This window comes from Medicago truncatula, chromosome 1 (assembly GCF_003473485.1).
Source record: "Medicago truncatula cultivar Jemalong A17 chromosome 1, MtrunA17r5.0-ANR, whole genome shotgun sequence".
Lineage (NCBI taxonomy): Eukaryota > Viridiplantae > Streptophyta > Magnoliopsida > Fabales > Fabaceae > Medicago > Medicago truncatula.
In genome coordinates this window covers 40,809,121-40,834,065 of record NC_053042.1, presented here as the reverse complement: position 1 = coordinate 40,834,065, position 24,945 = coordinate 40,809,121, and the positions used below count along the sequence as shown (strand labels likewise).

General features: G+C 30.8%; 3 protein-coding genes across 3 annotated transcripts; 1 reads left to right on the top strand and 2 right to left on the bottom strand.

The window, feature by feature from the left end:
• The first annotated feature begins 6,359 nt into the window (after positions 1–6,359).
• On the top strand, positions 6,360–7,080 carry LOC11410051 (nuclear transcription factor Y subunit B-4). The gene has a single exon (XM_003591076.3). It carries the CDS (start codon positions 6,407–6,409, stop codon positions 6,788–6,790), a length of 384 nt encoding a protein of 127 aa, XP_003591124.1. The 5' UTR covers positions 6,360–6,406; the 3' UTR covers positions 6,791–7,080.
• A 7,460-nt stretch (positions 7,081–14,540) lies between these two features.
• LOC112422038 (uncharacterized) lies at positions 14,541–16,181 on the bottom strand. The gene is made up of 3 exons (XM_024784757.2): positions 16,002–16,181; positions 15,818–15,878; positions 14,541–15,001 (listed from the first exon to the last, which is right to left on the bottom strand). The coding sequence occupies exons 1-3, from the start codon at positions 16,065–16,067 to the stop codon at positions 14,772–14,774; spliced, it is 357 nt and encodes a 118-aa protein (XP_024640525.1). The 5' UTR covers positions 16,068–16,181; the 3' UTR covers positions 14,541–14,771.
• Positions 16,182–17,274: 1,093 nt separating this feature from the next.
• On the bottom strand, positions 17,275–20,878 carry LOC11415666 (cyclin-H1-1). Its single transcript, XM_003591075.4, has 11 exons — positions 20,566–20,878; positions 20,362–20,480; positions 20,209–20,282; positions 19,546–19,666; positions 19,384–19,452; positions 19,160–19,201; positions 18,343–18,420; positions 18,195–18,253; positions 17,932–18,016; positions 17,706–17,794; positions 17,275–17,620 (listed from the first exon to the last, which is right to left on the bottom strand). Exons 1-11 carry the CDS (start codon positions 20,753–20,755, stop codon positions 17,551–17,553), a joined length of 996 nt encoding a protein of 331 aa, XP_003591123.2. The 5' UTR covers positions 20,756–20,878; the 3' UTR covers positions 17,275–17,550.
• Between the last annotated feature and the right edge of the window lie 4,067 nt (positions 20,879–24,945).

Genomic DNA, 24,945 nt, shown 5'->3' with positions numbered 1-24,945 from the left:
AGCGTACAAAAACACAATTTCTAACTTTCTGGTAACGCGCGTGCTAGGTTGGGAAAATGTTGTTTCTCTGCGAGTTTGGGAAAAAGCCCAGTTTTTCAACTCAAACTCAAATGGAAAATGACCTATAAATACAAGAGTTCTCATTCACAATTTATCAGTCAGAACTTGGCATTCAAAAGGAAGTCAAATGCTAGGAACATCAACATAGGAGTCTCTTCTCAACCATTGTTCTTAGAGTACATTTTATTTCTTTGTAATTTGTCTTTAGTTACCATGCGTAACTAAACACCTATTGATTAGGGTTCTATGATGAACCTCTATTTTATTGTCGGGTCAAATTAATTCAAGTCTTTTATTCAATTATGGTTTGAGATCTATTTAATTTTTATATGCAAAAGGCTTAATGCTTTTAAGAATTATTGGTAGTGGACACACTAAAAAATTCTGACTGAACATAGAAATAGGCTACATAAGTTATTCTGATCTACTTTATTCTTTCCCCTTAGTAAGATAGAGTTAGACATATCAATTTAATCCACCAGGGACAAGTAAGAGTATGTGGTGAAATTCTATGATTTGTAGGCATAAGTTGTTCTTTTAGATGACAATTTCAAAATTTATACCATGCATATGTTTCAATTACATGTGAGAGAGTAAGTCCCCGCCTTAACTAACTATCCAATCGCGTACAGATCCTTGTAGGCTTGATGATCCTATACCCAATATATCACGTATGAACATTAGAGTGATTGATAAGCAACTTGACATCTAAAGGGACATTAGATCCCACTGAACTAATGACTTAAATAGAACTCTTATCTCATAACTTATAATTTCTTGCATTAATACAAAAGGAAATATAGGGAAATCTAGAATCCTAATCGCTGCTAAACTCTGTAATCAAAACCCTTTAATTTTTTGCAATCAACTCAAACACTTTGCACAATCAAATCAAACTTGCAAATTCCCCCCATTTTAGTTGCTTTTTATTTACTGTTTTAATAAGTTTATCTAGTTTCCTAGTTGAATTAACAATCCATATGGAGACACTTTTACTTACTACTTTATTACTTGAAAAAGGTTTGATGCACTTGCCAAATTTAGTCATCATGTTTTTGGCCCCATTGTTGGGGATTGTTGATATTTTTGAAAGGTTGTTGGCTTTACTTATTTTATTTCTAGGTTAGATTTTATTCATATCATAATAAGAGGGATTCTGAAATCATGTGGGTAAGGGACTGCATGATTAAAGAAAGATTTACAATAATTGTTAGTATCTACACCAACAAGATACATCTTCTTTTTGATAGCCTAAACTCCATAGTTAAGCGTGCAAATGAGGACAAAATCCACTGAAAGGAATCATGTTGGTTTATGAGGTCAATCAAGAATACTTAAAGTCATCAAGGATGTTACATTTATATAAAAATCTTGCATGATCCGTTATATGTTGAAGCGTGTGTGGAGAAAACCTGGTTGAAAAGTGAGAATCCGCCTTACAATTGAGGTTATTTTGTTGAATTTTATTTTAGGTCTTTCGGACGAATAAACATTGAATAATATCAAATGACAAATGCATGTTGTAGAATTTATTATGGATACTAGTAGTAAAGATCCTTTTCACAAATCTAGAAAGAAAGAAAAAATAAAGGTGTGAAATATCCCGTATGTATCATTAAAGAAAACTTTTCTTACAATTGAATGTTGATAGTAAGTATTCTAAATTGAAGAATTCTAAAACATGCAATCATTTCAACACTAACTTTTTTTTTATTGAATTAAATCATATAGTTTTTTTCCACTTTATGTGAAATCCATTTTTAATATGGTGTAAAGTTTTACTTAATAAAGAGTAAATATTAGAAAGATAATGTTAAAGTGAGGGGCCGTTGCATTTCTTTTTTCTATGAAAAAAAGAGTAAAAAAATTAAAAGATAGTGATAGCATGTTATTTGCTTTTTTGTATTTGCTCAAAAGGGTAAGTACTATAATTCAAACTTTAAGTAGTTAGCTTGTTGTTAGTTGTTTATGCTACAAGTTAGCTAAATATGATCGACTTAGCTAGTTAGAGATTAAATTGAACCATAGTTACTTGCTAATCAAGTAACCATAATTAGTTAGCATAAATCCTCTCTATATATAGGATCATGCTCATTGTGATTTGTATCTCTTATTCAATAAAGTTTACCATTCTTCTTCTTCTCACATATTAGGTTTAAGTTTTTCAATCCAACAAAAAGATTTCGACCCTTTACTATATGATTTTTCGTGCAACTGATTCAGACATTGTAAATGAAGAAAGTAACCATTGCAAAGCGAATTGTTGTATGTATGAGAAATGATATACGTTGCAGAAAACTCAAGACAGGATTTGGATCTTTAGTGGTTAGGAAAAGGGGAAGGCAAAGTTGCTCTTGATTTGCCATTTGCCATTTGTTGTTTGAAGAATTGCTGTCAAAAGTAAGGATGCATGTGCTTAGCTGTTCAACTTGAAGAACGTTCTAAGAATTTAGGCAACATTTGCAAAGACTTCAAATGAAGTGACAAACTCTTTAATCTACCACACCCTTGCAGAACTAATATAATCACATCAGCAAGGATTGCTTATCTCTATAAGTAGAAAGGTTATGCAAAGAAGAATACATTGAGTCACTAAATAAAAATTCACTAACTTGATTTTAAGCTATCAAGAAACTTTACGAGTCTTTCATATCCTCATCTTTTGTGCATTAAAAATAATAATCAAGCAGCAACTCTTTTCTTGAGTTCTTTATAAAGGCTTCAAATATCTCATAAATCAAAAGAAATAGCTAAATAGTTTAAAGAATACTAAGTGTTATAGTGATTGGAAAATATAAAAGCTAGTTAAGTCAAAACTAATATGTAGCCCAAGTGGTGAAAACAAAGTAATTGTATAGATCCATAAGTGATTTAAGAAAAGGTATAGTTGAGATAAAGTCGAATCACAATTAGATAGTGGAAATTATCAATGGTATTGTGAGAACTGGAGTATCTCACATTGAATGATTCGGTATAACTTTTTGTGTGTGAATCTTCTTCTTTCATCTCATTTAATTTACGAATCTCACACACATCACAATTGCATTATTTATTAATTCTTTTATTTACTAACCAACTAATTTAATCCAAGTATATCATTTGAAAAAAAATTATTGGTAAATTTTTAACAAATCAAAACTCAAATCCCACTTTCTCGTGATATTACATTACCTCAATCTCGAGCACTCTTTCTTAGATTTTAATTGTACTTTCATTGCAAAAATGTATTTTTATTGATGGTACCCCTCCTGCTTTGAAGCTTCTGTTAGAAGATGATGTAAAGAGGTGTTTGTCTCGTTTGATTTCATAAATTACACAAAATATTTTCTTTTCTCCCATTTTTTTTGGTAGAGATTAATAACGGAGACCCATGTAATTGCACACATGTAATTTCTCTCATATCTTATAAGAGGTGACTAAAATTTACTTTATTTTTGCTTTCAAATTTTTTGAAGTCATTATATTTGTTTTGTGTAATTTTAAGCATTAATATTATGTCATAGCCTTTCTTTTGTAAAACGATAAAAAAAAAATTGTGCATGACTAAATATTTTATATTTACTAAAGTCAAGATGGACATGTCCGTCTTTCCACTTTTATTGGAAAGAAATGATAAAATAGTAAAAAATAATTAAGTGAAAGTTAAAATTGGAAGAAAAGTATTATATCAAAACACAATATTTTTATACATAAGGTCAAAATAATGTTTTTATAGTGTCCAATATTGTTACTATTGTTGGAAATTTTTCCTCCTATTATTGTGAATTGTTCCTATTTTAATATGATTTAATTAAGTTTATAATTGATAATTTAAATAATATTATAAAAATGATAAAATAGTGGAAATGTAGGGTAAAAATAAAAGAAAAAAAATCCAATCCAAAAAATTGTATCCCCTTTATATACTACTAGTGTCAAGACGGGAACTAATGTGTCCATCTTTCTGCTTTTATTGGTAAAGAACGATAAAATATAAAAAATAAGTAAATGAAGGGTGGAATTGAAAAATGTTACTCCAAAATCTAATATTTTTTATGAGTAATATCAAAATAAGGTTTTCCATAGTGTCCAATATTGTTGTCAATTGTTCTTTTACTATTGTCGTGGATTATTCCTATTTTAATGAGATTTAACTAATTTCTTAATTGATAATTTAAAAATAAAATAGTTTCAATGAATGAGAGTTGAATTAGAAAGAAAAAAATACAATGTGTAGCACTTCTATATATTGATATTGATATTGATTATTGTTAATGTTGAGAATCTAGGCATCAATTTGTTTTTTTTTTTTTTTTTTTTGTGTGTGGAGGAAGCATCAATTTGTTTTTTTTTTTGCTTTTATACTGATTTCTGACCAATCAAAGGTGGACGACTAATCCAGCTCATGTATAGAAGCATCAATTTAGTTTTGTTAATGCTTAGCGAAAATTCGAGTTACATAAAGAATTTAGACCTACTAAATTCGAATTTATAGAAGAAAAAAATGCTATCGCGAGCACCGAAAGTTTGTCAAAACATAGTCTATTAATGATAAAGAGCAATAATAAAACATTATGGTACGTAAATACTTCTTTTTAGGTACATTTAGGTCTCATCTGTCCCAGAAAATGAAAACACACGAATGTGATCCACTTATTTATTTTTGGTATAACAACGTGCTCCACTTATGTGAATAGTACGAATAATTGGATTATATTATATTTATTCTCCATTTGTTAAAATTATATAAAATAATATGGATATAAGTGGAATGACAGTAGGGTCCACTAGTGCCTTAACTAATAAAACTTTGACTCTAAATTGAAATTTAATCAAAGTGAGATCTTAAACCTGGGTGATTGTTTAAAACACTTCTTTGTCTTACCTCTTGAACAGGATTTTTTTTTTTTTTTTTTTTTTATTATATATCCCTTATACTTTTCTCTGGGTTACATATTCTTTATAATTTTCTCCCTCCTTTAATAAAAATTTAGATGTTAAAAAAAGTCAGATTTTCATCCATTTCTCACTCATATGGTCTAGTCTTTGGTGCCATAGTTTGGGATTTTCATTTTCTTCAATTCCAATCAAATGCCTTATTTCTACCATCTTGTAAAGAGAACCACTCTTTTTACCGTGGAACACTGTTGCGTAGCCGTAAATGGCCTATTGACTTGTTAGGGCAAGAATATATTTGATATTTTTCTATTCTCATATAGACTCATTCAACTTAATCTCCACTCCACATTTGTCCACAATGTAACAAGATTACTCATTTCTAATGTAAACTTTTCTAAGGTTGTCGATGACATAATTCTCGATGAATTCTTTATGTGAAGTAGCTTAAAAGGATGCTCCATAGTCTGACATCCAAGATTCTTCCTCGCTCTCCAAAGAGCATATATTTTAAAGCACCACCTTCTCCTGAAGTGGAAGCAACATTTTCCTCGTCCTTAGCCTCCTCATTCTTTGGTGGACTTGATAAAGGTTTGACAATCATACGAAAATATCGTCAGCTAATAAAAATTCATATCCATAGGGATTACGATATATCGATTAACTCAACAAATGTTGTTTTACTTAAGTGATAAATTAAGGTGATTCACATAACCTTTGGTTTTGAATTTGAAAGTAAATTAACTGAAATATATGATGATCAAAAGCATTCCAGAGGATTGGTTGAATTCTCTCTTTGTCACTATTTGGTAAACGAGGTTCTAGCCATTGCAATTAATGACTCTATGCTCGCAACAATTTAGCAAAATAGACGAAGACCAATTTCTTAATTCAAGAGCACCGTTTATCTAACACAAAATCCTAATTTTTTAGGACAAAACTAATGTCATCAAAAGCATCATCGACCACTAAATTCTTTGTCACAATTACATAATCTGATGTATCTAAAACAATTATTTAGTGAAGAGAGTAACTCTAGATCCAATTATAATACCTAGGGTAATAGTAGTGAATTATCACTTAAAGTCAATAAATTTGTAAAAATAATAAGAGAATCCACCCTTTGATCCATATTAGACAACCCCGATATTTAATAATTAAATCAATTCTAGATTTTTACATAGTTGTTATGACACCTCTAAATAATTTTATATTATTCTAAATTTCAAATTATAATCAACACACTACACACATTTGTACCTTGGTCCAAATTAACAAACAATTTTTACATGTGATGTGACATTCGTATCGTGTTTCACAAAACATTACATGATTCACTTACACATGTAAAATCAGACAATCTATTTAAAGCAAGTCTTCCACAAGATGAAGAAAACAAGGGTTTCTTTCAGAAGAACAAAAAAAAAAAAAAAAAACACTACTAGCTAAATTGATGTAATAGTAGCTAGAAATGAACGATGAGGGAGATAAAACGTTGCCCATAGCGAATGTGGGTAGAATAATGAAGCAAAATCTTCCTCCCAATGCAAAGATCTCAAAAGAAAGCAAACAGTTGATGCAAGAATGTGCGACAGAATTCATAAGTTTCGTGACAGGTGAAGCATCTGACAAGTGTCACAAGGAGAATCGCAAGACCGTTAATGGGGACGATATCTGTTGGGCTCTGTGTTCGTTAGGGTTTGACAACTATGCTGAAGCTATTGGAAGGTACTTGTATAAATTCAGACAAGCTGAACTTATTAGAATAAATCAGAACAAACTTCATGAAACTGCAAAAGACAAGTTTGAAGAAGATGCAACAAATCCAAGTACCAAACATAGTAGTCATCGGTAAGAAAATACAAGCAGTTAAAAGGGTTTTAAAAGTCAAATGTTTTTTTTGCTTCTATTTCGTTACGGATTGGACTACAAAAGAGAACTCATAAAATCCATGCTTTTCTAGAGTATCTTTAAGTAGGGTTTGCTCCTTCAAATCAATCTTGGAGTTAATATGTAGTTCCTTTCCTTTTCTGAAGATGGAATCAATGAAGAAGAACATTTCTAATTTTGTTGGATGTATGTGAGGTAATTAATTTACTTGCAAATTAAAATTAAGGTGCTTTCCTTTCTTCTATCTTTGATATAAAGCACTGTATTTTTTTTTTGTTTTTTTTTGTTCTGTGCTTCTTATGGTATAAACTATTAAGAATGAACAGGATATAGTACATCATTGATATAAAAACATTAATATATAGATCTGTGATGTTTAATCTGCTCTGAGCATATGTTGATCAAGACATATATAGTTGTGCTAATTAGCACAAATTAAAGGTAATTTTTGCAGAAGGTATGTTTCGAAATCGAAATCCTATATAATTCCATGAGATTATTGTGAAGATTGTTGTAATTAATTAGCAAAATATGTCTTTAAAAAGAATGTTGGGAAATTTTTGTAAGGGTTAGTAAATTTGACCAATCTAGATCCAGCTTACTAATATCGTTCAAATTTTGCTAGGTTTTGAATTGAGTTGAAACACTATAAGAATTTCATGTTTTCCTGGCCTCTCTAAATTTCCCAGCTCGCAATTTAACCTATTTTTCGTAGTGAAATTCTTCCCATCTTTTTAATTTTGTTTTATATATATCTTGCTATTTCTTGTATTTTTTTTTGGCACTGCAGAACTTTCCCTCACGCTGGATTATAGATCCATTGGTGCCTTCAAAATCCGTATCATTTTCAGAATATATATATCGTTAGTTTAGAACTTCGGTTAATTAGTGATTTTATATACTACCATGTCAGGACTGGTCAAGATCACCATTTTAGTCCAATTTAGTTTGTAGTTCAGCAGTTGTTAAAAGTGTCCTTAAAACATTAGCCTATCTTTTTTTCATAAGCAAAATTATTAAATGGAAAGTATAAAGGGCTACTCCAACCCATTATAAGATTGATTGATTAATTGCAATGTTTATTGATGCGTTTGATTATGCTTGTGATTAATTTTACCTCTCCCAAACGGTTAATATAGTCCTGGCCTCAGTGAGTGTATATATCTGCAGATATATAACCATAGTTTATAATCAAAATACAAGTATATAAATTGTAGCTAGTCAGGAACAATGAAAAGTTTTATCAACAAACTGGCATACATGTACTAGAATTTTGGTATCCTAACCTTAAAACCGGGGACCACTATCTCGTTTTTCATTAATTTGCATAATTAACCGTGAAAATCCAATCAAATTTCAGGCATGCTTCATTCTACTAATTTGAAATGATGTATTAGGACATCATCTCCCATTAAATTAAGTTGACAGCAAAGTCATTAACTCTCAGTTTGAAACTTATGTCAGAATTAGGGTTTCAGTTAGCATTTCCTCTCTATATTGGGAATTTGGGACCACTTCTCAACTATACTATCGATTTAATTATGCCTTATATATACTCTCTTATGTTGTGTCCTCTCTGACAAGCTACACACCCACACATGCATACACTGGTAGAGATGAGTTCTGAGGAGTTCAGAACTAGCTTTCCACCACTAAAGAGCAAAAGTCAGAGGACATATATGTAGTTATAAATTAAAAACCTCAAAACCAAATGAATTAAAAACCTCAATTTCAACTTAATGATTGCCTTCCTAAAAGTATCTCAGCTTATTTCATTACCTTGATTCTAAAGGCTCTAGATTCTCATTCTTTTAAGGAATTTTGTCCAATCTTAGTCCTTGGAAGTATTTATTAGTGGGTGGCCAAGGTCCTAGTTAATAGGATTTCTTTGGTGATGGATTCCATAAAAGGAAGACTACTTTAAGATGGTGATCTACTGTTCTTGTTGAATGAAGTGGTGGACTTAGCAAAGTGATACAAGAAGAAATGTTTGATTTTCAAGGTTTACTTCGGAAAAGCACATGACTCGGTAAGTTGGATGGAGCTTTAAGATGGTGTTCTTGTGTGTATGATGGAAACCATTCAAATGAATAAATGGTGTTATATAAAATTGAATAAACCGTTAATTTTGATTTCTATAAAATCTTATATGGATGATACATGATATAAACTTATAATCTAACAATCAAATTTAAAAAATGTAAATCGAGTAAAACTATATTACACGGTGTAACATTACTTTGGTGTAATTTGATCCCTCCTCATATAGTATATATAAATATTTAGATGTACAATACTTTTTTTATAATAGTTAGAGGCATATAATTTTTTGTACTTTTGTGTTTGTAAAAGTGTCTTTTATGTTATGCATTTCTGCAAAAAAAGAGGGGGAATGTTTTAGTATGAGAGGAGGGAAACTAAAACGTGAAAATGAATAAGGGGGAAATAATTCAATTTTGTCTGATGAATTTAGTGGGGTTTTTAGTGAGGGATACATTAGATAGAGATATGTAATTTATATTAGTGATGGTTTTAGTGAGGGATTTAGTCACGGATATTTTGTGACGGATATTTAGTGACAGATATTTAGATAATTCCGTTACTAGTGTTTGACAACTCAAGTTTTGTGAGAAATTCGAAAATCCGTCCCTAAATCCGTCACAGTTAGTGAGGGATTAGTTTCCCTCCCGAAAATCCGTCTCTAAATCACGTTTTTTTAGTAGTGAAAATACAAAAAATAGATGTGAACAAATAAATGAAAAAATGAGGCCAAAGAGAAGAAAAGGAAAAGAAATAGATGAAAACAAAAATGAGAGACTAAAATAATTAATGTTGTTGATGTTCCTTATTTGTTTTGAAAAGGGTAAATTATTTAATTTATAATTTGTCCATAAAACCTCTATCCCTACATAAGACCATTTTGGCAAAAACACAATAATGAAGAAAAGTAGTTGTTACATTAAATAATATATAAATATAAATATTAGCACGTAGCTGTTACATGATTCTTTTTGCACAAATAATACAGAACAAATTACGTATTGTGAGGAAATACGAAGAATATTGAAAAAGGTGACAATTATTATATAATTTTTTTTTTAAGGGGGTTATTACATAGAGTTTGTTCCCCTACCATCCTTTAAATAGAATAAAAAAAAAATAGGCGAAAAAACTCCATGTAATAATCCCCTCAATAAAAATTCTATATAATAATTGTCATTTTTTTTTAAATATTCTTTATCTTTCCTCGCAATACGTGATTTGTTTTGTATTATTTATGCAAACAGAATCATGTAACAACTACGTAGATACTAATATTTATATTTTTATTATTTAAATAAATTTCAAACGATAGCATCTAAAAAATTATATAGGCTTAAATGTTCTTTTGGTCCTTTAACTATTTAATTGGTATCGCTTTGGGCCCTTAACTAAAAAAAAGATTGTTTGAGGATTTTAAGTTTTTTTTTAGTCTCGTTTTGGTCCCTTCTGTTAGGGTTTTAAAAAAAAAGTAAACTCATGGACACGTGTCACCTTGTCATTGGCTCTGAGTTTTTTTTTTTACAAAAAAAAAAATTATTATTTTTTTAAAAAATAATCTCAAAGCCAATGGCAAAGTAACATGTGTCACCTTGTCATTGGTTTTGGGAATTTTTTACGAAAAAAATAAAATATATATTAAAAAAATTATTAATCTCAGAGCCAATGACAAGGTGACACGTGCCCACACTTAACATTTTTTTATTAAAACTAACGGAAACCTAACAGAAAGGACCAAAACGAGACTAAAAAAAACTTAAAATCCTCAAACAATCTTTTTTTTTAGTTAAGCGACCAAAATAATACCAATTAAATAGTTAAGGGATCAAAATAGCATTTAAGCCTAAATTTAATGATAGATTTGTTATATGAGCAATGCTATATATCAAGAAAGATTTTTTCAAGAAAATTTCAAGAATGATATGGCAGAATAATCACCCTTAGATTTTATCAAGAAATAGTCCTGAAATTAATGTTAACCAATAAAATCTCAGTCTGGCCGGAAATCATGGGGTGGTGGGTGTTATGTATCTTTTTTTTATGAAAGATTAATAAATGAGACTGAAATCTAAAGGTGATTATTGTGCCATGTTATTCTTGAATTTTTCTTATAAAATCATTCTTGATATCTAGCATTTTCCTTCTTATATACATCTACTTAGAAAAATTCAAAGCAACAACCGCACATTGGGTAAATATGATTCCATGTGTAAATTTATTATACAGTCTAACAAAATGTTATTCTTGCCGAAATAATAAGATCTCTGCATTTATCATGCACTAGAATTGAATTCCATAACATATATCAAACAAAAAAAATACTCATTTCACTTTAATATACTAGAAACCGCTGATTACACAATGGGAAACATTTTTCAGTGACACAAGCTCAAAAACACACACAACATGATTCTCCATATCACCAATTTACTTAGATCACTACAAAATATGGTTGGTGATGGTAAACTCAAACAACATATTCAAATGAATTGAAATATACTGATATTTGGCCCAAGAAAAACGGTCAAATAAATGGATCCTCAAAGCACATACAACTAATTAGAATTGAGTTTATCTTTTAATACACATTATGAGTCATAACTCACTCACCAACACACAAATACAACAAACCGAAATAGCCATATCAAAAGAGCACAAGGACAAATTTAACCACATTCAATAAAACCATTTGTATCTATTAATTTATTATTTTTCTTCAAAATCTGAGATATGGAACCTGTACGTTTCGGCGAATATAGAAAGAGCCCCCACTGTTTGCGAAGAAACTCGGAATCCAAATTGGTGAAGTCCATTGACAACTCTCAATTTCTCTATAGTTTCTCCACCAAGATAAATTTGATAAACGACATGAGAAAATCCTTAAGATTGTTGTAAAATCAGGTATAAGAATATCTAAGCAAATGTACCAAAAAAAGAATAATATCTCTACAAATAACAATAATCAATATATAAATATAAGGATCAATTAAGTATAAGTAAAATAATGAGATCAACAAACTTATCTGTCTTTGATGTTTGGTGTATAATTTGAAATATTTCATGAAACAACAGATTTAATTTCAAGCATTGAAATATTTCATGAAATAACACATTAATTTGTGAGGGATAGTAGAGTTTTTCTCTTTGTTGAGAGAATTAAGCTTTGACCAAGAAGTGTTATTGCCACATTAGAGATATAAAGGAAGACAGTTAATTTTTTTAATTTTATTTTGAATTAAAACATGGGTATAAAACCGAGACCATAATTTTTATTTTTTAGTTAAAACTTGGTATCCAATCCCACCGCCCACTTGCGGGGTCTGTTTAAAGCCAGAGTTTGCTCTGTATGCACCAAATGTACCATAAATTAATAATAATAGTAATAATAATTTCCACAAACTACCCAAAAAAATAATAATAATAATTTCCACAAAAATTTACAACAGAACGATACCTTATTTCATTGTTTTTTTTTTTTTTTAACTCTAAGCTTTGTTCTCTTTATATTCATTAATTTTAGGCTGCTACAAATGATATATGGACCTTTGATGTGTCAATTTAGTTGAGATGTCTTAGGTTTCTCACGACGTTTTACACTCTATTTTCGTCATTAGAAAAATATACTCCTCAATTTTTTTATAACCGTCGTTTTGATATTTTAAGGTATTAATTGTTAGGTATACACTTTCTCAATTACTCATACTCCTTTTTAATAAAACTAATCATGTATTTAGAAAATTCAAGTTTATTATTTTTTAATCAAGTTCTTTTTTTAAAAAAAAAACAAACAACAAACTTTTGTTACCTATAATAATTGAACCGTCGTATCTATTCGAAAAATTAATTTTTTTTAAACAAGGTTTTTTTTTCTTTTCAAACAAACTTTTAGTCTATTACAATAGATCCATGTAGAATAGAAATGTTATAAATAAGATGGTAATATGTTAAATAATTTAAGTGCAAACTAGAAGAACAATTATGATGGAAAAAATTATTTGTTTTGGAAGAGATAGTGCGAAAAAGAAAAGGAGTTTGTTGGAGAGAGAAAGTTTATTAATTGTTTGTTACGAAAGAAATATATTTAATCAAATTTATTGAAAAAAGAAAGTGTTTCAAAAAAATATGAATTTATTGGTGGATTGAAATAAGGGTATAATAGAAAGAAAAAACTCCAAAAATCCACTTCTTTAATACAAAGAAACTGCAGCCACTATATGCGGTCAAGGATGTAGACACAATTGGTCAAACATCGTTAACAAATATCTTACTATCATTGTTTACGTTTTATTTTTCCGTCTTTATCCTTTTGAATTGTGATTTTATTGATTTCTTTGAATTGTGATTGTTTGTTTTAATGGTATCATACTTTTATCGGTCAAATATACAAAATTTATTGGTCGCCTTAGTTTGTGTAAAAAAGTAAAAACAAATAAAAAATAAAAAGGAATAGAGTAACAAATTTAATATTACTATCAATTTTTTAATTCTCATGATTTAGCAAAATAGATAGTATATTTAACGACGGAAGTAGTATTGTCAAATAGCTGCATTGTTAAGGATAATACATAATATATGTAGGGTCTAGGTTTGAACCTCGACCACAAAAAAAAAAAAAACTGCATTGTTGTCCTCGTGAGCTTCATTGCATACATTAAAACCAGTAACCATGCGATTATAATCATATGATCACACTGTTCCCACTTGCTCCGACCATGAAATTGCGGTATCGAGATTCATTCCTACCTACCTAACTGCATAGCTTTCTTTTTGAGGTAGCTTGGTAACCAATAATATGGCAAACCGCTTTTTCAGGACAGAGGCAAATGAATGAGTTCATAACTTTCAATACAATGTACTAATTGGATCCCTTGAATAGAGAAAATGTGAACTTAGATCCAACGCTCTTGCTATACACTGTATGGTATTGATGAATGTGTAAGTGCGCTGAAATACAATCTTAGAATTGATTTACTCTTTTAATTCTTAGATTCATTCCAGAAATTCTAAAAGTATATACGAATGCAGAATTATTATGCAAGTTATGAAGCTTATGTTTGGTAAACTTGAAAACCACGGTAGGAATCCGTGGTGGCACAAAAGCAACAGCTAGTAGAGTTCACTAAACAAACATGCTAAAAATCATGAAATCAAGTTGGATGAGTTGGGACAAAACATGAATTCTAATAAGGTATTGGTTCTGCTGCCACACTTAAGATCGGTTTTGACACTGTAAAGTAAACCTAAACAAGAGTAGTAAATAGATCAATGTAACTTACAGACGGAGCAAGATTAATAATGAAGATGAAAATTTGATGATCAAGATTCACGTGACTCTGTTGGTTTCTACTCCACCATGGCAGGACAAATAAATTAAGCCCAGACTTCATTACATTGATCTGATCTCTGAGTTGGTAAAATTTGTGTATAGGTGATTTGTTCCAAACCCTCAAAAACAGTAACATGCTAAATCGAGGATAAAAATGTGAAGCAAAAAAAGGAAAAGTTTTGTGAAAGACAGGACATGAGGAGGTAATGTGATAAAGTGGTCGGAGATTAAGTTGCACTGACTGAACCAAAGATAGCTAGATATCGGTTACAAACTCCCGAAATTAATCAAAATTCAGAACCAAATCAAGGGACAATCTCCAGAGTTTTGTTCTGTGAGTAAAATCTGCTTGACCTGAATTCACTTATAGTTGAAAAAATGTTTCATCAACAACTGTTTCAGTATTAGATGTCTTTTCAGTAGCCGTTTATACACGATAATCTCAATTTTTCTGGGGAAAAATAGTTAGTTTGTGGAGCCTTTAAAAACCAGAAACAGTGGACAGCTTACCAAGAGCCACACTGCGACCTACATCTATAAGAAATTAAGCAAAATCAACTCTTGTCCAAAACAAACAAGATCAAGTTATTTGATCAATAACAGCTTCCACAAATCCCCAGCCATCATCAACATCAGGGCCCACCCAATAACCAGATATAACTATTTTAGTGTAATAATTTACATTCCCTTTATAAGAGTATGAGTCGTGTAGAAGTCTTGCCAATGACATGAAGCAATGGTGACAGCTTCCTCTTCCTTCAGAGAATAATATGTGTCTATTTGAGATGCAAGATCCTATAATATTTTGAGCTGCAATTATAATTTATATTGTCATATTGAAGGCTAAGGACAACCATGATGCAAGTATTCAAAAATCAAAACAATCCTACAAAATCTACCAGCCAAAATTAGCAAATATCTGAATCCTGAAGTTGAAGCTAGCACAAATATACGCAAAAGACAGATAGAAGCACATGAATATCTGTATGCACTATGCAGTAGGGGAGGGAAAATTAACTCCATCAAGATCAGACCCTGGATAATTCTGAAATATCAATTGCATGCCCCATCCAAGGCATGATTGAGCTATTCCACTCTACAATTAACAAACTTGCCAAAAAAAATATACACACACACACACCCCAACAAATAACATTTCCAATCGAGAAATAACATCTCTTTTGACCAATGAAAATAGAGAAAAAAGTTATTTCAAATGGTTGTTCAAATATATCACTACTCTTTTCAAAAGATATGCTTTTATTTGTCATCCAAATGAATGACCTCAATCCATAAACTAGAAATTCAAAACACCTTCTACAAACATGTTCTTTTGTTAAACATGAAAAGAACATGTTCCAAAGTTAAGATACATATTCAAAACTCTAATCCAACCAACCTAACCAGTTAAATGTTAATAGCAATTCCATACTAACAATTACTAATTCAATTCTAAGAAGCAAAAATTACCAACACAAAAATGAATGATTACACAGGCTGCAAGTTCAATTTTGACAAATTAATAAATGCTACCAGAACAGATAATTTCTACGCAAAAAGAAAATCCAACATCGTACTTATTTTTATAAATATGAAGTATTGAGTGAGAGATTGGAAAAAAAAAACCTGTAGTAATTGTTGGTTTCCTTGTAAATTTAGTGAGAGCATAATCTAAATTATTCAACCCCTGGTAAAAAGCAGTCAAAAGTTGGATTATGGTATAAATTAGTGTGCAACACAAACACGGAAAGTTGAAAACGAAGTTGGGAAGTTCATAATGAATGTTTACAAAGAGAGAAAAGTTACCTACCTTGTTTACGGGTAAAGGAACGGTGAAGCTCGTAGAGAGTAGACACAGTACCATTTTCAAGAACATCCACCTCTCTCTTCACAGTGCGGGAACCGGGAAATGGAGTTATATTCGCCAACGGGTGAATAACCCGAATTTGGTCCCAAGTTTTAACCGGGTTGACCCGGTTTCATACCCATTACTATTAATTCCTTTTTCTTACACCACATTCACATTTAAACGGACCAAAATATTTCTTATTTTTATTACTTTAGCTCTCCATTATTCAATTCTCCACCAGACCAAAAAGATGGATGTCTCTTTTGATATTAAAAAATGATTGTCACGTTAATTAATTAATAGCAAAAGAGACAACAAAAATCTAAGAAGAAAAGAATTACAAAATTACGCTAACATTTTTAAGCATGCAAGTTTCGAATGACACTATTAAGTTCACCTTGAAGAGTCTTAAGAACTTTAACATGTAAGTCATTCAAAGAAAAAACTAAAATTGGTGAGCCATTATGCACTTATATTGCTCTCCCGCCAGGAATGATGGGCAAGCTTCCATTGATTTAACACACCATGTTAGTATGTCAATTTGAGATTCGAAATCACCTTTCACTTGAAAGAGCTTGAAATCTTTGTCTGCAAGCCAGTTCCATATGCTTTACAAAATCCTACTCATCCGATGTCCTCAATAGTGATGAAAACTTACATTTTATTCCCTCGTACACGCACACTTCCATCGCTTTTTGTTAAAAGAGGGGGAAAAGTACAACGCCCGTGTCGTGTGGAATAGTATACCGTATACAGTACTTAATTTGGTAAGGTAAGTGTACGACATTGGCTAGCTAATATAACATGTTGCGGCAATGGCAAAACACAGAAGCACTTTAGAAACACCATAAGCAAGTAATATGAACGGCATAATCAAAAACCATATTCTTAACATGAACTAGTTCCTTGTGGGTGTAAATGCCATGCAAAAGGCAACTGAGAGACCTATGCGAAGCAGGAAACATTCCAAAATCAGCCTCACTAGTAAGCTTGTTGCAGTAGTTTTCCAAAGATTCTTGGTCAATCACTAATTCTCTTGTACACCTATAGTGAGAGAAATGTTACCTATCCACTTGAGCCCAGTTGACTCAACCGATGAGAGGGGAGGGAAGTGATTTTATGTGTTGTTTTTGGTACGACAAGAGAAGAATTTTAATGAAGTGAATGTGTAAATTTACTGTTGTCACCTATGCAATGTATTAAAAAAAAGTCGAAATTTTAAACAAATATTTTCTGTATCCAAAAGAATTATCACTTTTGACTGCTAAAATTGGCTCAAGAGGAATTTCGCTCCCCTCCTCTCCACATAAAACAAATGTTTTAAATTACATCTTTCATCCAACTAAACGGACAAGGTCTGTCCATTATGTCGGTGTGTGTTCAATAAAATCAAGATAAATAACTCTTCAACATACCATCCTTCATATTCAATGGAAACCCCAAAAAAAAAAACTCCCTTACAAAAATCAGATGAGTGCCTCAATTAAACGGAATATAAAACTAGAGTAGACTATGTATTGAGTGCTTCATTTGAGCTCTTTCTGGACTTGTGCTTTGATTTCTTTTCCCTCTTCTTTCCCCTGTTAGGCAATACAAAATTATTATATAATAACACGAAAATCCCTCTCAAACAGGCAATTCTATGTAAAAGGGTAAAGGAAGTACTCGTCATGAGAGCTATGGCCCCAGCAAGACTTCAGTTTCCGGTTGATGTGCTTCAATTCCTTCTCTGAAGGACTTTTGTATTTTCTAACCTGCATATATAGCCGAAGCCACATTGGTCCATGTAAACAGAATAAAACCAAATTACCAAGCTAATAAAACATGGAAATTTGGAATTACACTTCAATAATTCAGTTGAGTGACAGCTACTAGGATGAGAAACAATTACCCAAGAATCAATTGCATCCAACGATTCAAGAAGCTCAGTCATTGTGTGCGTAGAATTTTGATGGGAGAAAATTCTGCTCAGAAAACTGCAAGTGCAAGTGTAGGAGTAAATGTCAGCAGACATATTAATCATGGTCAAAGAATATACTAAAATCCCAACCCCAGGCAGGTCATTTTGTTGTCACGTGATTATGAAATTATTAACGGAAACTGCTTAGGGGTCTGAGGGGTAATTTATCAGAAATAAACATGTGAAACAAGTACCTATCAAAATCAACAACTGTATGGAGTGCATTTGACGTACGCAGAGCAGCCAAGGCCAACTGCATCAGAAAGATACAAGCTATTCTTGTCACAAAAATATTAAATCTAACAATAGAATTACAAAATTTACAGACTATTATGAGAATACCTGCCCAGGAGGAAATAAGAGTGGTGAATCTGTAAGCATCATTTTATCAACTTCCAGTCTTGCTGTGTTTTGCAAAGCCTATACAGCAGGAGAAAAAGTATCATGAAACAGTTAGCTATTTCTTTATACTTAGAGATGAACAAGAATTGAACAGATAGAAAATATTGCTCCAAAAGAGGGAAGGGAATATAGAGGAAACAAGCATTACATTACATGAATGCTTACTACATCATGCATACAAATATATAGGAAGATATTGGGTGAGAGTATGAGAAATGAAATTCTAATTTTGATCATTCACATAGGACTGAATGAGTATTGACCCCTGCACCTCTCACTTGACATGTCGTGTGCACGCCTGTGTGGGTGCGCGCGCACAGAGAGGCAGAGGATGCTACAGCGCCCTTTATGTTCAAGAGGGCATTGGAACATTCTGCTACTTATTGCATTCAATTGAAACATAAATCATTGCATTATGTTACAAGTAGACAAGACACATGGATGAAGAGAATGAGCTCGTCTACATTCTAGAAAGAAACTACATGTGTGCAGTTCTCAATACAACGGATTAAAATGCAATCACGTCACTTATAGAAGTAAAAGATTTTTATGGTTGAGATTGCCTACAGTTCCAAAAGCTTGAAACTATCTCAATCCTGGACAAGTATTAAGTAATGACCACTAATTGTTAAAAAATTGAGGAATGGTACCGGAGAACCCTCCTATATGTAAAACCATAAGCCAAAAACATTCCATCCACTAATGACCACAACATTGTGCTCAGCCTGATTATTATGCAGGACAAAAAGACTAGTACCTTGAATTTTTGAAGCTCGTCCTCACCAGAAATGCAAAGTTCCTATCAATGACCATAGTCACAAATTTCAGTTCACCATAAAACCATTAAAAAATGTGTTAATGGTAGACTGTTCATAGGATTATTAACAGAGAAATTAAATGAGAGAAGCAAAAGATTTATTTTGAAATGCACGAAATTGTAGACATTTTTAAAAAGAATTCCACACAGGCAATTAGACGAACCTCCATAGAATCTGTAAAACCTTCAACTGAGCGATATGGAGCATAAACAATAAGATCAAAATCCAGACTCTGCATAACCAGGGTTTATTGTCATTGATGGGTTAAAAGAAATATAATATAATAAAAAACTAGAACAAATTGATATTTGAGGCCTTTCCGTGCCTGATAAACTATCATCTCATTATTGAGAATCATTTGATGATCTTGTGAAATCCCCTTACCAAGCTCCTCAGCCGATACATGATTTTCTTCTATCTTACAAGCAGCATATATGCAGGTCAACCTGTACAAAAGTTTCCTCTGTGTTACTAAGAAGCTAATGAATAAATCAAACTTTTAACAAATAATAGATAAATCATACAAATCCAACGCCAACTTTGCGAATTACATTAAATCTGAATATTTCTCATATCATTCATAAGAGATTATTTACAAGTATATACATACAAGAGGTAGAACAAACACAATCCCATACATAATATCGGGATCAAATCAAAATTGAATGAGCTTATCTAAAGAATCTAGGATCCTAACAAATAAATAAAATAATAAATACAACATATATTTATAACCAACAAAAACCACAAGCCTAATCAAACAAATGATATCATGAAAAACAAGTAAACCGTTCAAAGGGATAAAAAGATCAATGAAACGAGAAAACCAATCCATCTCTCAGCAGTGCATCAGGTACAATAACCTAACCAATTCCAACATTTTCAAACAACTAATAAACTAGATACGAGTTCATCGTAACAACCAAAAAGTCTAAATTCCTACTTAATTTTGCAAATAAACAAATACAATACATGAAGCAAAACTTACATTATATTTTTTGGTTGATGTTCCATGACAGACCACTGCAGATAGAACCTTTTAAAAAAGATGAGGGCTGTTGCCTGTATAACATAAACTATTTCAACATATTGATTACAGAAAAACAGTGGCGCCGCAATTAAGACAGAAGAGATTGCATACCTGGATCTTATGAGGGAAATGAAAATTGTTACACACTTCTTGTAGCTTATTTTCATAAAATACCTTTATACTTTGTTCTTCTTCAATACTAAGAGGTTTTATCCGAGAATGCTTTTCACCTGACATGAAACACAGCACAACTCTTGTGAACAAAGTAATTTAAAAATTAAAAATAGAGAATGAAGTTTGAGAATAAATGTTGACCATTATCGTTTGCATTGGGGTGGGGTTGAGGATATGTTAAAGAGCCATCAACATCAACTTCCATTAGAGTAGCACCACAGGTGTCTAGGGTTTGTTTGGCTCTCTTATTGGCAGCTTTATATTTCTCAATCAATTTTTGAGGAGAGAAGATCCACTTCGATCGGTGGGTAGAAGTCTGAAAATCAGCCATTGCCGGAGTGATTAATATGCAAAGGTAATGATTCCCGGCGACTGCAAGAGAACGATGGTGACGACGACGATGGAGAGAGGGAACACAGGGTTTTTCGTTGTGACGCGCGGTTCTTCTTTTTTACTCATCTCTTCTTAGTTAATAAATGTTGTCCACGTGGCGTGGTTTAGGCGCTCTGATTTATCTAAATTACACGAGAGTCTTTTAAGTTTGAAGTTTATAAAACATTCATCGTTTAAGTTATTTTGGTCACACTCAAGTCTTTTGAGTTTGTAAATGTTTCAATTTAGTTCTTCTATCATTAACTAAACGTTAAAAAATCGATGATGTGACAAAAGGGCTAAATCAAAAACATTTACAAACTTATATGGCTTATGTGTGACCAAAATAACTATTACAAACTTCAAACATAATTTAACTTTTTTTAAAAGAACATAAATTGTTTAAACTCATTTTTTAATGGCAAATGTTAGTATATTAATTGTTATTGTTTTTTCTCGTTGTCAAGACCCGAATTCTGGACCTCCTCTTAATTTAAACTAGTTGAGTTATCTAACCCTCATGTTGTTTAAACTCATGATGCATCTGTATTTTAACACTCGGGTCATTGAATGACCCAATCAATCCCCTGAATTATTGGTTAATCGGTGAATTATTAGTCAAACTACATGATCATTGGCATGTTCAACATGAAAAACTTTTACAAAAACATGACATCAACTTTATCCTTTAAGAAAAATGAAACAAAAAATGTGCCTAGCAAGATAAATCGTAACCATAATATAATAAGAAAAATAAAAGAGGTGGACGATAGCCAAATACATACAAAAGATCTAACAAAACTTAAAATAGGGAAGACCAAGTCTATTTTTAGAAAACTTTTTCCTTATAACTGAAGGAATGTCGTTCCACCAAATATAATTTTGTAAAAATAAACTTAGATTAGCTATCATATTTGCACAATAAATTCTCAATTAAAACATGTGAGTAATCATAAAAATCATACTTTTGATTCTACCAAGACAATTCTTCCATTTGTTCCTTAGCTACGAAGGAACGTTATGAGGTGACTTGATGGTTGAGGTAGAATTGATTGCAAAACTACCAAGATTAGCTCCCCTATTGTTTCTGAAAATTCTCTCGCAAACAATTGAGCTAGGGTTTTCCAAAGCAGTACCATTTGTGTGTTAAACATCAACCAACAAAATATGGGAGGTTGTCATACGATTTATTTGATTCTTGGAGCCTTAGAATGATGAGTGTTAACATTGACAGCTTTTAATACTTTAAAACCTATCATTGAGGGGCATGTGGAAAGAGTAACGTGATTACCAGACAATTATACATTTGCAATTATCATAGAAATGATTGTGCTCCAATTAGGTCTCCTATCATTGAATTTTTGGTTATTCTTGTTGATCCATATCACATTGACAATTTTAAAGAATAGCTGCAATGATGACAATTTTGAGTTGAATGCTCCAACCTTTAATACATATAACATCTGAAACATCCATAGTTGAGTTTAAGTTGCTATTAATATTGATTATAGAGCAAAACCAAATCCATAATGACAAAGCAAAATGGCATTGTAAAAACAGATGATGAGAAAAATATGCTTGCTTGTTGTACAAGTTATAAATTGAGGGGTGATTGCAACCCCTTCTCATCAAACATTCCTATGGATGCACTCGATCTATTATGAATTGATCTCTATATCAAGAGAGATTTGGAAGGCTTTATTCCAAATAATAATTGTCCATTTAAAATCCTGACTAGCATTGATGTGAAAAACATAGACATATTTGAGTGATAACGATTAAATTTAATTTATCTATATCCAATGTATATTTCTTTTACCTAAATTTAATTTAATTTACTCACTTGATAAAAATAACGATTACATTCTTCTATTTTTTTAAAAAGTTATGTTATTTGAACAATCATTTTTATGAGACAATCATAAATTTACAAAAAAAAAAGAGGTATTGACACAACAACTAAAGCAAGAGAGAGAAAGTAAAAACATAATGTGAGTATGAGAAAGAAAGTTGTCAAAAATGTTGTACAAATATCATTTCTCTTTTTAAAATTTTATTACATTACAAGTAAATTATCTTAATTCCAACAAGTCACCATGTAACTTCGCGAGTCAGTGCGTCACCACAATAATTAATAATAGAGTTAAATAAAATTTACGTTCTTAAAAATATAACGAATTTTGACTTTAATTCCTAAAAATAAAATAAAAAATATTTTCACGCTCACAAAATTTTTGTTCCATTTTTTGTTCCTATTGAATCTAATTTTAACATTTTTTTTGAACATGAGTTGGCCATAATAGATTGACATAATTTAAACAAGCTTTGAAGATAAAAGGGGTCATAAAATTGACATAAACATGAACATAAACTTGTCATTATGGAGCAAAAGTTAAACAATTTTTTTAAGATAAAAATATCATGTTTTTATGTGTAAGGACTAAAACTAAAATTCGCTATATTTTTAAGAAGATACTTAATTAGATTTGATTTTTTTTTTGCAATACACATGCCACATAAAACGCGAAATGGGCCCCACCCTTATGCCACATCAACAGTCTTACAATAAAATAGATGATAATGAACTAATTTCGGTAACAGAGTACAATGTGGGATTTTTAAAGCATTTTTTGAAAAGTATATTCTTCAAAATCTATTAAAATGTAGGACAAAAACATATTTCACTTTTTTTTTTAGCAAAAAAAAAAAAAAAAAAATCAAACATTGTATATTGTTGGTATAAGAAACTTACTATAACTTTTAATGTCAAATATTATATAAAATTGTTCTAAAGTTGCTATATATCACTAAGGGATGGCAAAACAAAACGTACAATTGAAATAAATCAAACATTGTATAATTGTGTATTAACAGATAGAATCCGCCATGGTTCGGGGTGGGTACCTTAAAAGATATTCACGGATAAAGTATATAGAAATTTTAACCGATAATCATAATTAAATTATTTAATGGATACCTTAAAATTTGTGGATTATCTGCTTAACCGATAATCAAATGTATTTAAGCCAGTATTGTTTTATAGACTAAGATACCGTTTGACCCAGCTTTTTTTCTTCAGATTCTCTATATTTTTAAGAAGAAGATAGGCCAAACACAATATCAATAAAGTACCTTCGAAAAAAAGTACTTTTTTTAGAATGCATAAAATTGAACGGAATGAGCTTTAACCAAAGTTGTTGAATGCTACTTCAAAAAAACTACTTCTCCGTAATTTATTTCACAAACATCTCTATTCAATTCACGCAGGCAACCTTTTCTTTTATTTTTTAATATTATATTTCAATTTGTTTTTTCTTCCATTTAATTTTTTTTGAACCGGTTCATATAATTTTTTTTTAAAGAAGGATCAATTTTATTATCTATTGTTGAAGGAATTTTATTATCTTTTTATCACTTATATATTTAATTTTAATATCGTTTAATTATCACAACCTCGCAAATATTTTTATTCATGTTGTCATTGAATGACACCAAATATTTTTATTCCCTTTCTTCAACCTCACAAATATACACACACACGTTAGCGTTTGAAATAATATTTTATGTCCGTATGTATGTTTTTTGTTACGCTAATGCATATAATTTTTTTAGTGTTGCCTAATGCGTACAATTATTATATTTATAAAATTTTGATTTTAATTAAAAGTACAAGTATAGATGCCTAAAAAAATTATACTTATATATTTTACACATTTATATTGTAACAAACTATGCATATCTCTTTCTTATTAAAAAAACTAAACATATCTTTTTCAATGACACCAAAAATATGGTATTCTTATAACAAAATTTGTTATACAGTATAATTGGAAAAGAGAAAACAAACTATTCTTTAGCTTAGCTCAGTTGATATAGTCAATGCATAAATATATACAAGGTCACGGGTTCGAACCCCAGACACCACCAAAAAAATAATAAATTCAAAGTTTTGTACAATATTTTGCCAAACAACTTTTAACTTAAAAATAAATTTAGAACAAAAAAAAATAAAGAAACCAAACAACTTTAACTTTTTCTTTAAAGAACTTTATTTTAACTTTGTTTTAAAGTAGCTTTTAGACTGAAAAAAAGCTTGGTCAAACGGTACCTAAATACATTTGAGTTTTCACTTATTGTTTCATAAATATT